This window comes from Leopardus geoffroyi, chromosome D1 (assembly GCF_018350155.1).
Source record: "Leopardus geoffroyi isolate Oge1 chromosome D1, O.geoffroyi_Oge1_pat1.0, whole genome shotgun sequence".
NCBI lineage: Eukaryota > Metazoa > Chordata > Mammalia > Carnivora > Felidae > Leopardus > Leopardus geoffroyi.
The window spans coordinates 63,789,965-63,806,895 of NC_059329.1; the positions used below are offsets into that span (position 1 = coordinate 63,789,965).

The following is a 16,931-nucleotide window of genomic DNA, read 5'->3' on the forward strand; positions in this document are numbered from 1 at the left end:
TAAGCAATCTTCCTGGCTTGCAGATGGCTGCCTTCTCACTGTGGGCTTACATAGCCTTTCCTTGGTTCATGGCATGGGGAGAGAGAGGTCTGTCTGGTGTCTCTTCTTCTAAGGGCACTAATCCCATCATGAAGGCCTTGCTCTCAATAAGTTATTTTACTCTAATAATCTCCCAAGGAAGAATCTCTTACTATAATCTCTTTAATCCTGACTCCACCTTCATGGCAGCATTACACTCTCCATTACTATCCTAGAAAACTCCATTCCTATACAGTCATCTTTTCTCTATCCCAGTTTACTTCTTGCCAGTTTATTTGGGATCTCTTGAGCATAGTGTCTGAATCTCATTGAATAATCATACTGCTTAAATGCCTGAGGAATTTGTCAAAGATCTTCTTTATTTATACACAATTTTGGCTTGAAAATCAAAGTTAATATATGATATGTAATACTTCTTAAAGGTGATTTTGGATTCATTAAACAAATACAAAAAGCATTCAGCAAATGTTAACTGAACATTGCAGTTTTTGAGGATGCAGTGATTTGAGAGACAGGAACTATGCAGGGATTCTGTTTCTATCACCGTTTCAGCTTAATCATATTGGTAGGTCCTTCCAATTCTTAATGAGATTATTTTCCAGAGAACAAAAGGAAAATTGTGCTGTTCAAGAATACCTGTTTCCTTTATCCTTTATAATTTTTCTGTTCCAGGATTTCTTTTGGAGACATGGGTCATTTTACCTGAAACTGATAGTATTCTGGAAAACTTTTCGAGTAATAAAACAGCAGAGTCATTACTCCTATCTCCTAACTTTAAAGATTCCAGTCCTTTGACTATGGTTCCCTGTCCTGTTTGTTTTTACTGGCTATGGAGGGGTTGATAGCGTGTCTTAAATAGAAGCCAATGGATGCCTTTATGTCCGACATAAATTTTCTTCTTTGTATCAGGATTCCTTTAGATCATCAGCTTTGAGAACCTAGTGTAAGTCATTGTTTTAGAAGGTGTGGGTTTGTAGAATGGCTATTTCTTTCCCCTCTCACGTCCTTGATTAGCTTCAGAGTGATTGTCATTTTTATTCTGATCATGACCCTATGACTTAAACAGTATGAAAAGTTACTTATCACCTAATGTGGAGATAAGTATTTCCTTATACCTGAATGTATAAAAAGAATTGCTTATTAAAATATTAGAACCTAAAAAATTATATAGTTTTTGATATTTTATTCTTAAAGGAATAGTTGATATTTTATTGTTAAAGAAATAGTTGTTTTTTTTTTAAATCATCAATGGCTTAATCAGATTTGACCTTATCCACAGTTTCGGTTAAAATGGCCCTTTTTAGCTGGTCATAAATTATGTTAGCTGGTCATAAATTATGTTCCAAAAGCCAGTTTATTTCAGACTTGTATATAGCACCAAGCTTTGAATACCTAAGATCTTGTGAACCGCCCCCCCCCCCCCCCCCCCCGCCGCATATATAGGCAAGATGCCAGGGAAGAAGAGGGTGAGGATTAAATGAGAAGAACAGTTATTTTATTTCTGTTTTCTATATTTGCTTGATAACATTTCTTGAATTGATGCAGACTTTATTCTGGTAAAGTCTCTGTTTTATTCCTCTCCAGAACAGAATATGCCTAAATATTGCTGTGCTTCGGGATCATGAATTTTCCATGAATGTTTTTCGTTTTGAGGATTAGTAACTTTTTCCACAGTTTCAGAGGATTAAAGAAAAAAAGGCTATTGGTAGCTTCCAGTCAATATTGTATGAAATATCCATATATTTATTCTATAGAAATTTGTAAATTTGTAGTAGTCTGCAATGATTTTGTTTTCCTCCTATGAAAATGACTTTCTCTGAGACTTTATGTAACATTATATATTTCAAAATAAAAACATTCTGAATAATAGTTTAAAATGTACAGTAGATATTTTAAATGGATTTTATTTGATTTTATCATGTGTTCATATATTTTAGAAATATGTTTTTGAGCCAGAAGGAATTGAAGCAATGAAAAATGAAGTCTTTTCACAAGAAATCTTCAACTCTTGAAATGTTAATTGATTGATTTTTAGATTTTTCATTTGAAAAAAGGAAATAATGAGGATTCTTACTGTGAGGAGGAGGTATTTTAGGATTGTCTGAGTATTGGGGTTCATTGAGTTTTACTGTTTTTTCAAGTCATCGAGCACATCCTGCTTTTTTATATTGTCCCATGCATCAGGGATTTTACCTTTATTTATAAATTTTTTCTGATATTTTTCTTCTAGCTTTAATCTGAAGTGAGAGACAAACCATTTCCAGTATGGCTGGGTAGATGAGTCTGGGGTGATGCTCCACATGGCATACTCCCCTCCTGCCTGTCGATAGCTCTTATATGGGACTTTCCAGTCATCTCTCAAAACCAAGAGAAGATCGCTTGCTACCAAATTAGTACAGCAATCAATGACAAAATTGTCTGTTTTGTAAAAATACCCTCCACTAACAGCGTGAGGACGGTGGAAGGGAACACTGTGGTCTCCTTCATGTCTAGGGATTGTGTTTGTACAAATTGCTCCACAGCAGGGACACTGTTTCCAGCAGCCAGAGAGATGTTCAGAGAGCATTTTCTGAACTGCCAGAACCATTTCTTGTTCAGACATATTCAAATAGTTCTCTTCTACTCTCTTCATTGTGGGATCCAAAGCTTCACTCATAGCTTCTTTGAGAAACTCGATATCTTTTATCTCTTGGTGTTCAATGCTTATCAAGTCTTTTCTTGGAAAGATCACATTACTCCCCAGGTGGTCACAGAACAAATCCAACCACCCAGACACAGTGCTGCTTTTATCTTTGGCTATTACTGTAGATTTATGAATAGCTGAGAGGATGGCATTCTTGATATCATCTAAAGTTGTTTTTAAAAAAGTCTTTATTTTTTCACTTCCTTTGTCTGAACAATATGTTTTAATATGGTTTTGAATGTAATTCCCAAAAAATGATTCTGAATTATGAAGGTAATCCCAGTAATTATCAAAATTTTCTTCTTCTGCCAGAGAGATGAGAATATGTTTCTCCAGGTTAGACTTGTTTCCGTTGAATGCTGGGCAGTTAGCTCGCATGTCCCCAGCAATTTTGAGGACCATTTGTTCCCATATGGTGGTAGAGACAGCAGGAGTGAGTTTGTGCCACAGAAAATCAACAAATGTTTTGACTGAAGTTGCTCCTTGACAAGATATCTTAAAACTCATGAAGAAATCCTCTTTCTTACTTTCCAGATAGTTTACAGGATCATTTGCTCTCTTGAATGCCCTGTGCATCTTCTTAAAAGTCTCTGATGCTTTTTGGAATAAACACAAAGATAAATCAATTTCATATTTACTTGTAAATGTGTATCTTCCCTCAGTGTTTGCAGATTTCACTTCCTCATCTATTATTCTCAGGATTTCATGGAAATAATTTGGATTGTAATCACGCTGTTGTGTCCAAATATTCTTAATAGTTTCAGTAGATCTTGAAATAATGTGGTCAGTAGTCTTATCTATGGACATTTTATCATAGCCCTCTAATGTCCTTGTAATTATGTAATATTTCATGTTCATTTTGACATGTTTGTCATATTTGATTTGAAACTTTTCTCCAGGATTTTCCTTCAGTGTGTCTACAATATTTCTCTCCTTTTTGAAATACTCCAAAAGGATGTTTTCAGAATCCACATCAATGTTAGGCTCTGTGACTGGAGGGAGAGTTGAGGACACAGCATAGACCCATTTTTCCCAAAGTTGATTGAACTTCTCCTGTAGCTCTTCCTCACTCAATTCTGTGCCTTTGACAGTTAAAGCCAACCTTCGGCTTTTTTCTAATAATTCCTTTTCATAACCTGACTTTTTGCTGTCCAGTTTTTCTTGACTTTTCTTAAAACTAATAAGTTCATCAGCTTTTTTTTGGCTTTCTAAAATAAGTGCCTCTGTAAGGATCATTAGCTTATTTTCAAAATTTGCTTTCCACTGAACCAGTATTTCACTATCTGGATCTTCATTAAAATATTTTTCAAGTTCTTGCTTGATGGCTTCATATTTTTCTGTGACTGGCGCCTTAAATGTGCTTTTTCTGAATGTCTGGATTTTCCCATTCTGAATCTGGTTGATTAGCTGGTTCTGCAAACCCAGCACATGACTCCTCAGCTCCCAGGTCCAGTAGTTATACATTGTTTCCAGTTTGCTCATGGCCATGACTTCTCGTGTGTTCCTGAAACTGAAAATAAAGTTCTCATTCACCAGGGCTCTCCACAAATCTTGGACTCGGAATTTTACATCTGATATCTTCATGATGCCTCCCCTAGATTCCTGTTTGGCTGTGAGAAGAATTCTACTTTTCAGTTCCTGGACATTGTGGCTGTAGCGAGGATTGGGAGGGGCCATTGGAGGATTGCCATCCCAGAGGTGAGCAAAGTAGTAGACATGAGTATTGACATCAAACTTAATGACATCACTAAATCGGGTTACATCTGAATACTGTTCTTGTTCAGCTGCTTTTGCTGCCATTTCATCTAATCTCTGCTCTAGCCGCCTTCGTCCTTCCATAGTTTGGTCTTTAGCTGTAACTTCCCCCACATTCTGATGGACAAAAAGGCAGCTAGGAGAGATTTTTACTTGTTTCATCCTCAGAAAGGCTTGGACAACTATTTGTAGAATATCTTGCATTTCTGATGGATTTTCCCCAAAAATGTTAATCAGAGTCAAGTTTCCAAGTCCAATAACAAAGGTTGCCAACTCATTGTCACGATTCTGGGATTTGCTGCTGAGTTCTGGGGCCCGAAGTCCTTCTGTGTCCACAACAAGCACAAAGTCAAAGCCCAGTTCCTCTGTGAATGTCTCCTCCACCTTCAGGAGCTGCATGTAGGCGCCCCGGGTACACCTCCCAGCACTGACAGTGAACTGCAGCCCAAAAAGGGCATTCAGCAGGGTGGACTTCCCTGAGCTCTGCAGGCCAAGGATAGAGAGAACAAACAGTCGTTTGTCTCCAAGTTTCTCAGAGACCTTGTCAAAAATAGCTGCTACCCACTTTAGAGGCACATATGAAGCATCCCCATCCATCAGCTCAATGGGAAGACCAGATATCATTAGATCTGCAGCAATCTGGGGAAGGGAGAGAAAAAGGTTATCTTTTGTGGAGAAAGTTTCTTCCAGAACTTCATAGATCTGGCCTATTTCTCTGAGAAGTTGTTCAATTCCCAAGGTGCAGTCACTAATCTCTGTAGAAATAGCTTCTATCTCATTTTGCCAGTGTTTCAGGGAGGTGTTCTTTGGTGCTTTTTTCTTTTCTGTTTGTACCAGTGACCACAAAGCCTTTTTCTTTTCATTCAGTTTTTCCAAGTGTCCTGCAGTCAGGTTGTCCAAAGACACACTCAGCCATTGTAAAAAGTAGAGTTTGGTATGAGTTTCTGAATGGTTTTGGATAATTTCAAGGACAGATTGCATTAACTCATTGAGAGGAAAGGCTCTGGTCAATTGTTGCTGCCGTATTATTTGTTTTTCTGCCTCAATCTCACTCTTGTGTTGTTCAATGCTCCGATTTCCCTTTTCTCTCAGATGATAGAGTTCTTTGTCCTTTTTACACCAAAGATGCCACAGGTGTCCCTGAAGGGGTAGTAAGTTTTCCTTCATCTGAGATATCTGCATTTCTCCTAATAGGGCCATGAGAACCTCTGCCTTTTCTTTGGCTTCCTTGCAGTCTCTCTGGTCTTCATCAATAAGGAATCCTTGCTTACGAGCAATCTGGGCACAGTCCTCTAAGCTAAAAGTAGTGTCAGAGAGCTCTAGCAAATGTCTGATTGTAGTTTTGAGCTCCTCTGTTAATTCTGCCTCATTTCTGTTCCTGATCCCAATTCTCACTTTTTGGCCAGAATTATTGACTGTGGTTTTTTCTTTGTCATCAAGCAGACAGATCAAAGGTTTGGATAGCTCACACAGGCCACGGATAATTTTTCGGTTTTCTTGATTGCCATCAGAAGTTGCCATGAGGACTACAATGAGAGAAGAGATCTCCTGCAGGAAGGTGAGTTGCTTCTCATGTTCCTTGGCATCTCCATGCAGATTGGTGAAGGTCAGACAGTTGTCAAATCTGTCCTCATCTTCACCCCCAGGACAGAACCAGCAGATTTCCACTACACCCCCCATCAAGAGACAGTCTTTGCTACTCCCTCTGCAATGGCGATGAAAAAAGATATCATGTTTACGTTTACTGAGAATACAGTTCATAATCTGAGATTTGGAAGCGGAGAAGCCATTTCCAACCCTAACAAAGGACACAATGGGGGTAGAGACACGACACATTTGCTGATTCTTGTAATTATTCTTTGCTGAGTCTTTTGTTGATTTCCTTGCTTGCTGCCAGCTTCTCCTAATTTGACTGAGAGACCAAAGAGAGAATTCAATTTGAGAATTGCAAGGATTAGGTATAAGAAGAGGGAGGGCAAACTGGCAAATGGAAAGTTTGGCCAGAATATATTGTCTAGCAAAATCATCAGCACAGTGAAGAATTGCCATCTGAATATCCATAGGGTGAATATGGGGTCTGGAATTAGTATCTGAAGGATTAGTGGGACTATCATTGTCTTCAAAAAAATCATCATATGGATCAAAAACCTCATTTTTCTGTTTTGAGGCACTTAGATAGACTTGATTCTCTGTGTTTCCATCATCTTTGAAGACCAGATATCTCAGCCCATAATCCAACATCAGTAGCTTCTGTAGGAAGTAGAAGGGAAGCTCCCGTTCAGAGCTGGGCTGGGTGTTGTACACAGAATTCTTGTAGATCAGATGGAAATTAGCTCTGCTCATCCTCTTTGGGTAGTAGTGTTCTAGGCCTAGACGCTGGAGCAATTCTAAGAAAGCTCCATTTTCTGTGGCCTCCCATTTGTTGTTTTCATTATCATGTGGTTCATGAGGCAGTTCCTTTTCATGGAAGATACTTTGCAGATGTTTTCTCACTTCATCCATTTGCAATGAAGGGGTGGTGGCTTCATAATTCCCATCAATGAGCAGACTCAAGTCTTTCTCTAGGTTTACCCAATCATGATCTGCTCCAGGTTTGGTGAGGACATCTACAACTTCTTTAGTCAATGATTGTCCCATGTACTGTCTTATAAATGTCAAACGTTGTGTTTTCTCCTTTGGAGAAACAGCTGTAACTCCAACAGTGGCTGTCAGACCTGTGAGCACCAGGAATGCCTGAGCCCTGTGGCTGCAAATAGTTTTGAGCTCCTGGTATTTATCTTGGGCAGTTTGCATTTCATGCACTAGAAAGTCTAACTCATCACACCCCAGGAGATACTGAAAAGTCTTGTTTACCATGTGGTAACCCACGCCAGTTGCAATGGAAAGTAGCAAGAGCTGTATGTCTGGCTGCTCTGTCTCTTGGAGGTAATTCAAGAAGCATCGAAGAGACAGGCTGACCTCATACGTGGCCTTTCTTTGTGCTTCCTCCACTATTTCTGGGGACTCGGACTTAATCTTCACTTCCATGAAGTCATTTTTGGTTTTTTGAAAGATTTTAATTAATTCAGAAAATTGGGAGATTTTGATATACTCCTGCTCTGACTCTGACCTGAAGATCCACTGCATGATGGAATGAGCCTCAGGAAAGTTTGTCACGCTATAGATGTGAGGATCCAAAAGGCTGCGCAACTGAGATTTAATAAATTTTGTTTCATAAATGGAATACCTTTTGCAAAAGTTGACAGTGTTTACCAGAAAATTCTGCAGATCCCTATCTGTCAGGCATATGTTAATCCAAGTGTCATAACTTTTTAGTTTTTGACTCAACATTTGCATGAAACTTATCAGTTTTTTAAGCTGCTCTTCAGGGTCAGATACCTCCCAGGATTTCACATCCTCTAGGAAAACCCTGGCCTTCTTCACAACACTGAGTAATTCTTCTCCACTCTGGATCTGGGTAGTGAGGCCAGTCAGAGCAGTGTAGCTGTCTTTCAGGCACATAGCTACCTGAAGAGGATCTTTAAAATCACTTCTGTGGCTGGAGAGGATGATGTCCCAGACGGGCACCAGTTGAATTCCCCGGTCAATGACACACCAGGTTCGATTACTGGCAACTAGGCCAGCTTTCCACTGGAAAAGGTCATTTGCTTCTGGTGGGCCACCTGTCTGGGCCACAGATAATTGGATTTTGGTTTGGAGATTTTTGGAGCTTGTCCTCTGAGAGTCTTCTTTTGAATGAGAGTCTGTCACAGCCACGTCTGTAGCAACTTGAATTCCAAAGCCACTGTAGCTGCCCCTTATGTAAATATCCAGGGCCTTGGCTGACTGCTGTTTCACTTCTGCCAGCTGTTCACTTTGGAAACCCTCTGAAATGGCTTTCCACCAGTAGATTCCTCCCAAGTGCAGAGGGCCCTGGTTAGCATGAGAGCCAAACCTGTGGAAGAAGGCTTCACTCCTGGACTTTAGCAAAGGGAGTCTGTCTGAGCCTGCAGACTGACCCAGAAGGTCTTCAATGCATTTTAATTCCTGGAGAGCAGCCTTGGATAACTGGAGCTGATCAGTGGGAAAGTGGCAGGAAGCCAGCGGGATGTAGCTGAACTTGGTTGAGCAAAAATAAGAGTGCTCAGAATGTGATTGTTGGGTTTTCTTAGATTCTGAATGTATGCTGTGATGTACACTAGCTTTCAGGCTAAATCCCCAACCTTTACCTTTGGCTGAGGCAGTTGCACTGAAGCCCAGCTTCTCTATAGTCTGGGTGAATGTGGATTCTGCTTGAGAAGATGTAAATTCTCTTGTTTCCATCCGTGTGCCCTGCTCAGGGCCAAAGAGTGAGAAGTTCTTTGGGACACTGAGTAGCTCCTCTCTCTTCTCTATCAAACCCCTTTCATCGCTAGTTTTGTAAATTCCCTGCAGAGCCAACCCTCCAGATGCCCATCTCACCAGATCTCCATCTGGGAGGTTCTGCCTGTGAGACAATGTCTCCTCCATGAGGTTGAGTTGTTTCTGAATGTTTTCCATGACTTCTTGTAGGGACTTTTGGGGAGGTGGCCAGTATTCTTCAGGGATCCCCATTGCCTGCCTCAGCTCTGCCTGTTTTTTCCTCACTGCTTCTTCCTCTTGCTGCCTCCCTTCTGACAGCAAGTCTCTTAGCTCTTGCAGTGTCTGCTCTGCATGCTTCTGCATTTTCTTTATCATCTCCAGCTGAGACTCCTGTAACTCTGAAAGACTATTTGAGTGTGACATGTTAAGAAGCATCTCCAGGGCTTTTTTCTCCCAGGAATGTCGTGCTTGAGATTTCAGCTTCTGGAGGTCTTTTTCTTCCAGGTGTTGTAAGGCCTTGGCACAAGTCACACCTAGGTGTTCCTGCAACTTGGGCAACCAGTACTCGAGTGCCAGTCCTACTTCTGTCAACATCTCCTGGAGATCATGTGTTCTTTTGCCTCTGAGCAGGGGCTCATCAGGGGTGGACTTTGCTGTGGCCATGGCTGTGGGAAGAAAAGACACTCAGTTAGCCTGTGTTATGACCTTAGAAGTCACATAGCCAAAGGGTGAATGTACTAAAGATGCAAGTCTCCAAGGCTTTCTCATTTCCTCCTTTCATTGTTCCAATGAATATATTTTATTAAAACAACTTCTTCTTCTTCTTCTTCTTCTTCTTCTTCTTCTTCTTCTTCTTCTTCTTCCTTTGGCAAGACATCCTTGTGGGTGTTCTCAACATGGATTGCCTTTTAGTTACCAGGGTGAGTTGCACCTTGAAGCCTGGCTTTTGGCATTTCCTATTACACAGAATTGATTGCATGGAAAGCATTAAGCTGAAGGTTGGAGTTTGGAAACATGCATGAGTTTGATAGCCTGATGTTTGTTTTAAAACCAAGAGTGGCCAAAAAAAAAAAAAAAAAAAAAAAGAAAAGAAAAAGAAAAAAAGATGGAATCTTGCCATTTGCAATGATGTGGTTGGAGTTAGAGTATTATGCTAAGCGAAATAAGTTAGAGAAGGACAAATACCATATGATTTCATTCATATGGGAATTTAAGAAACAAAACAGATGGACTTAGGGGAAAAAAAGACAGGCAAACCACGAAACAGACTCTTAACTACAGAGAACAAACAGAATTACTGGAGGGGAGGTGGGTAGAGGGAAGGGTTAAATGGGTGATGGAGATTAAGGAGACCACTTGCTGTGATGAGCACTGGGTGTTGTATGTAAGTGATGAATCACTAAATTCTATACCTGAAACTAATATTACACTGTATCTTAACTAACTTGAATTTAAATAAAAACTTGAAAACAAAAAGAAAAAAATTAAAACAAATTATTCAATAGCAAACAAAAAACAAGAGTGGCACCACCAATTATATTTCCTCTCTTAAGTTTCTGTCAAACCTGTATTGAGTGGTTTCTTTCCTGTCTTTCTGTCACTTCTTCTTAGGCCATTTTATGATATTTATTTACTGTCCTGTCCTTTAACTCACTTGCAGATATCAGCATCATGGTGGTATAAGATGTTCCTCTTTTTTGGCTTCCTTTTAAAACAACTTATTAGGGGCGCCTGGGTGGCACAGTCGGTTAAGCGTCTGACTTCAGCCAGGTCACGATCTCACGGTCCGTGAGTTCGAGCCTCGCGTCAGGCTCTGGGCTGATGGCTCAGAGCCTGGAGCCTGTTTCCGATTCTGTGTCTCCCTCTGTCTCTGCCCCTCCCCCGTTCATGCTCTGTCTCTCTCTGTCCCAAAAATAAATGTTGAAAAAAAAAATTAAAACAACTTATTAGACATCCATCTGTGAACAAAAGTGCCTCAGTGGGAGTTGTGAGATACAGCACCATAGGCCAAGGGACATGGGAGTAGTCTCATCCTCCTGTGAATTCGGTAATAGGCAGAAGACCTCAGTATGGGCCATGGAACCAGCATAACCAGCAAGTCTGCCCCAGCCCCCTGGCCACATTCAGAAAAAACCCTGGAGTGTGCTGTCCTGGGCAGATACACACAGATGAAAGAATTTGCAGAAATCCAGCCCTCTTGATGGGAGATTCCTGCACAGATTTGCTGACATTGGTGGACTGGAACTGTCCATTGGCAGTGACCTCTCCAGTGGGGCTAAAGGATAGTAGATAGCCCATCTACTCCCAATTGTGTGGGACATGGCTGGAGAAATCCATTTCTGGGTATTCATCCCAGAGTATCAAGTCAGGCCTGGGAGAAGGGAGAAGAGATTGGGAAAGAAGAGCATCAAAGGACTTTAAAGGGACATGGTCCCTGTTGATTACACTCAAGATTTCAGCAGGAAGTCCCCCCCATGAGCCTCTTGGGAGAACCTCACCCAAGGATCTCCCCACCAGGTGCACGGGCACCCTCAATGACCAAGTGCTAAGCTGACAAATACACCCCACCTCCCATTGTGGCTGACTTTCTGTGCATGCTCCTGAGTTCAGTGGTGAGAGCTAGTCTGTTAGAGTGCTGTTAGCAAAACAGATCAGGATTTGTGAGGAAGAGAGAAACCATACAGTTGAGCCATAGCACCACCTTCTGGAAAACAAAAGAGAAGTTTCCAGTAGCCAATCTGCTGAATTGTACAACCAGACAAGACCTAAAAGGTTAAGAATTCTGCCACAAGAGAGAGCAAGAATAATGGAGCAGTTGTATCCATACAAAGGTAGAGAAAACCCCAGATATAATGGTACCAATACACAGAATACTCTGACTGAAGGGAACTAGTAAAGATTTAAGGAGGCGTCTTCCAACTTCGGATGCAAAGCAGCAAAACTACAAGGACATGAAAAATGTCATTAACATGTCATTAACAAAAGATAATAATTCTCAATAACCTAGTTCAGAGGCATGGAATTTTGTGACCTTCCTCATAAAGGATTTGAAATACCTGTTTTGAAGAAAATCAGTGAGCTACAAAAACTCAGAAAGACTATTTAAGGAAATCAGGGGGAGATACGTAAATAAAATGACACTTACCAAAGATACTAGATCATAAAAAAGAAACAAGCAGAAATTCTGGAGCTGAACAATTTTTATCTTATTTTATTATAATTTTTTAAATAAAATATTGTGTTTATTTGAAAAATGATATAATTGTTTATATAGAAAAGCCAAAAGAATCTACAAATTACTGAAATTAATAAAGTTATAAGCTGTAATTTATAAGATTAAGAAACAGATGAGTAATAAACATTCAATATTATTTTTATTTATTTTCCCCTCAATTTTATTTTTTAAATTCTTATTTAAATTTCAGTTATTATACAGTGTAATATTAGTTTCAGATGTACAATTTAGTGATTCAACACTTACATACATCACCTGGTGCTCATCCCAACAAGTGAACTACTTAATCACCATCAACTATTTAACCCATCCCCACACCCATCTTCTCTGATGGCCATCAGTTTGTTCTCTATAATTAAGAATCTGTTTCTTTGTTTGCCTCTCTCTCCTTTTTGCTCTATGCTCCTTTGTTTTGTTTCTTAAATTCCACATATGAATGAAATCATATGGTATTTGTCTTTCTCTGACTTATTTTACTTAGCATTATATTCTCTAGTTACATCACCATCCTTGCAATTGGCAAGATTTCATTCGTTTTTATGGTTGAGTAATATTCCGTTGTATATATATACCACATTTTCTTTTTCTTTTTTTAATTCCAACTTCATTTTATTTATTTTTTTCTTTTTTTTTCTTTTATTTATTTATTTATTTATTTATTTATTTATTTATTATATGAAATTTATTGTCAAATTGGTTTCCATACAACACCCAGTGCTCATCCCAAAAGGTGCCCTCCTCAATACACATCACCCACCCTCTCCTCCCTCCCACCCCCCATCAACCCTCAGTTTGTTCTCAGTTTTTAACAGTCTCTTATGCTTTGGCTGTCTCCCACTCTAACCTCTTTTTTTTTTTTTTTCTTTTTTTTTTTTTTTCTTTTTTCCTCCCCCTCCCCCATGGGTTCCTGTTAAGTTTCTCAGGATCCACATAAGAGTGAAACCATATGGTATCTGTCTTTCTCTGTATGGCTTATTTCACTTAGCATCACACTCTCCAGTTCCATCCACGTTGCTACAAAAGGCCATATTTCATTCTTTCTCATTGCCACATAGTATTCCATTGTGTATATAAACCACAATTTCTTTATCCATTCATCAGTTGATGGACATTTAGGCTCTTTCCATAATTTGGCTATTGTTGAGAGTGCTGCTATAAACATTGGGGTACAAGTGCCCCTATGCATCAGTACTCCTGTATCCCTTGGATAAATTCCTAGCAGTGCTATTGCTGGGTCATAGGGTAGGTCTATTTTTAATTTTCTGAGGAACCTCCACACTGTTTTCCAGAGCGGCTGCACCAATTTGCATTCCCACCAACAGTGCAAGAGGGTTCCCGTTTCTCCACATCCTCTCCAGCATCTATAGTCTCCTGATTTGTTCATTTTGGCTACTCTGACTGGCATGAGGTGATATCTGAGTGTGGTTTTGATTTGTATTTCCCTGATAAGGAGCGACGTTGAACATCTTTTCATGTGCCTGTTGGCCATCTGGATGTCTTCTTTAGAGAAGTGTCTATTCATGTTTTCTGCCCACTTCTTCACTGGATTATTTGTTTTTTGGGTTGGAGTTTGGTGAGCTCTTTATAGATTTTGGATACTAGCCCTTTGTCCGATATGTCATTTGCAAATATCTTTTCCCATTCCGTTGGTTGCCTTTTAGTTTTGTTGGTTGTTTCCTTTGCTGTGCAGAAGCTTTTTATCTTCATAAGGTCCCAGTAATTCACTTTTGCTTTTAATTCCCTTGCCTTTGGGGATGTGTCGAGTAAGAGATTGCTACGGCTGAGGTCAGAGAGGTCTTTTCCTGCTTTCTCCTCTAAGGTTTTGATGGTTTCCTGTCTCACATTCAGGTCCTTTATCCATTTTGAGTTTATTTTTGTGAATGGTGTGAGAAAGTGGTCTAGTTTCAACCTTCTGCATGTTGCTGTCTAGTTCTCCCAGCACCATTTGTTAAAGAGGCTGTCTTTTTTCCATTGGATGTTCTTTCCTGCTTTGTCAAAGATGAGTTGGCCATACGTTTGTGGGTCTAGTTCTGGGGTTTCTATTCTATTCCATTGGTCTATGTGTCTGTTTTTGTGCTAATACCATGCTGTCTTGATGATGACAGCTTTGTAGTAGAGGCTAAAGTCTGGGATTGTGATGCCTCCTGCTTTGGTCTTCTTCTTCAAAATTCCTTTGGCTATTCGGGGCCTTTTGTGGTTCCATATGAATTTTAGGATTGCTTGTTCTAGTTTCAAGAAGAATGCTGGTGCAATTTTGATTGGGATTGCATTGAATGTGTAGATAGCTTTGGGTAGTATTGACATTTTGACAATATTTATTTTTCCAATCCATGAGCAGGGAATGTCTTTCCATTTCTTTAAATCTTCTTCAATTACCTTCATAAGCTTTCTATAGTTTTCAGCATACAGATCCTTTACATCTTTGGTTAGATTTATTCCTAGGTATTTTATGCTTCTTGGTGCAATTGTGAATGGGATCAGTTTCTTTATTTGTCTTTCTTTTGCTTCATTGTTAGTGTATAAGAATGCAACTGATTTCTGTACATTGATTTTGTATCCTGCAACTTTGCTGAATTCATGTATCAGTTCTAGCAGACTTTTGGTGGAGTCTATCGGATTTTCCATGTATAATATCATGTCATCTGCAAAAAGCGAAAGCTTGACTTCATCTTTGCCAATTTTGATGCCTTTGATTTCCTTTTGTTGTCTGATTGCTGATGCTAGAACTTCCAGCACTATGTTAAACAACAGCGGTGAGAGTGGGCATCCCTGTCGTGTTCCTGATCTCAGGGAAAAAGCTCTCAGTTTTTCCCCGTTGAGGATGATGTTAGCTGTGGGCTTTTCATAAATGGCTTTTATGATCTTTACGTATGTTCCTTCTATCCCGACTTTCTCAAGGGTTTTTATTAAGAAAGGGTGCTGGATTTTGTCAATGGCCTTTTCTGCATCGATTGACAGGATCATATGGTTCTTCTCTTTTATTTTGTTAATGTGATATATCACGTTGATTGATTTGCGAATGTTGAACCAGCCCTGCATCCCAGGAATGAATCCTACTTGATCATGGTGAATAATTCTTTTTATATGCCGTTGAATTTGATTTGCTAGTATCTTATTGAGAATTTTTGCATCCATATTCATCAGGGATATTGGCCGGTAGTTCTCTTTTTTTACTGGGTCTCTGTCTGGTTTAGGAATCAAAGTAATACTGGCTTCATAGAATGAGTCTGGAAGTTTTCCTTCCCTTTCTATTTCTTGGAATAGCTTGAGAAGGATAGGTATTATCTCTGCTTTAAACGTCTGGTAGAACTCCCCTGGGAAGCCATCTGGTCCTGGACTCTTATTTGTTGGGAGATTTTTGATAACCGATTCAATTTCTTCGCTGGTTATGGGTCTGTTCAAGCTTTCTATTTCCTCCTGATTGAGTTTTGGAAGAGTGTGGGTGTTCAGGAATTTGTCCATTTCTTCCAGGTTGTCCAGTTTGTTGGCATATAATTTTTCATAGTATTCCCTGATAATTGTTTGTATCTCTGAGGGATTGGTTGTAATAATTCCATTTTCATTCATGATTTTATCTATTTGGGTCATCTCCCTTTTCTTTTTGAGAAGCCTGGCTAGAGGTTTGTCAATTTTGTTTATTTTTTCAAAAAACCAACTCTTGGTTTCGTTGATCTGCTCTACAGTTTTTTTAGACTCTATATTGTTTATTTCTGCTCTGATCTTTATTATTTCTCTTCTTCTGCTGGGTTTGGGGTGTCTTTGCTGTTCTGCTTCTATTTCCTTGGGTGTGCTGTTAGATTTTGTATTTGGGATTTTTCTTGTTTCTTTTTTTTTATAAAAATTTTTTTTTCAACGTTTATTTATTTTTGGGACAGAGAGAGACACAGCATGAACGGGGGAAGGGCAGAGAGAGAGGGAGACACAGAATTGGAAACAGGCTCCAGGCTCTGAGCCATCAGCCCAGAGCCCGATGCGGGGCTCGAACTCACGGACCGCGAGATCGTGACCTGGCTGAAGTCGGACGGTTAACCGACTGCGCCACCCAGGCGCCCCTTTTCTTGTTTCTTGAGATAGGCCTGGATTGCAATGTATTTTCCTCTCAGGACTGCCTTCGCTGCATCCCAAAGCGTTTGGATTGTTGTATTTTCATTTTCGTTTGTTTCCATATATTTTTTAATATCTTCTCTAATTGCCTGGTTGACCCACTCATTCGTTAGTAGGGTGTTCTTTAACCTCCATGCTTTTGGAGGTTTTCCAGACTTTTTTCTGTGGTTGATTTCAAGCTTCATAGCATTGTGGTCTGAAAGTATGCATGGTATAATTTCAATTCTGGTAAACTTATGAAGGGCTGTTTTGTGACCCAGTATATGATCTATCTTGGAGAATGTTCCATGTGCACTCGAGAAGAAAGTATATTCTGTTGCTTTGGGATGCAGAGTTCTAAATATATCTGTCAAGTCCATCTGATCCAATGTCTCATTCAGGGCCCTTGTTTCTTTATTGACCGTGTGTCTAGATGATCTATCCATTTCTGTAAGTGGGGTGTTAAAGTCCCCTGCAATTACCACATTCTTATCAATAAGGTTGCTTATGTTTGTGAGTAGTTGTTTTATATATTTGGGGGCTCCGGTATTCGGCGCATAGACATTTATAATTGTTAGCTCTTCCTGATGAATAGACCCTGTAACTATTATATAATGTCCTTCTTCATCTCTTGTTACAGCCTTTAATTTAAAGTCTAGTTTGTCTGATATAAGTATGGCTACTCCAGCTTTCTTTTGGCTTCCAGTAGCATGATAAATAGTTCTCCATCCCCTCACTCTCAATCTAAAGGTGTCCTCAGGTCTAAAATGAGTCTCTTGTAGACAGCAAATAGATGGGTCTTGTTTTTTTATCCAT

General features: G+C 39.7%; 1 protein-coding gene across 3 annotated transcripts in view; it reads right to left on the reverse strand.

The window, feature by feature from the left end:
* Window positions 1-377: 377 nt before the first annotated feature.
* Window positions 378-16,931, reverse strand: part of LOC123601307 (interferon-induced very large GTPase 1-like) — a 66,760-nt gene continuing 50,206 nt past the window's right edge. For 2 of the 3 annotated variants that reach the window (XM_045484348.1, XM_045484349.1), the window contains exon 2: window positions 378-9,462. In XM_045484348.1, coding sequence (XP_045340304.1) covers window positions 2,165-9,460 — 7,296 coding nt within the window. In that variant the 5' untranslated portion in view covers window positions 9,461-9,462 and the 3' untranslated portion in view covers window positions 378-2,164. Of the gene's footprint in view, window positions 9,463-10,963; window positions 11,957-16,931 lie in introns of those variants that run through there. The other variant, XM_045484350.1, reaches the window with a different exon arrangement.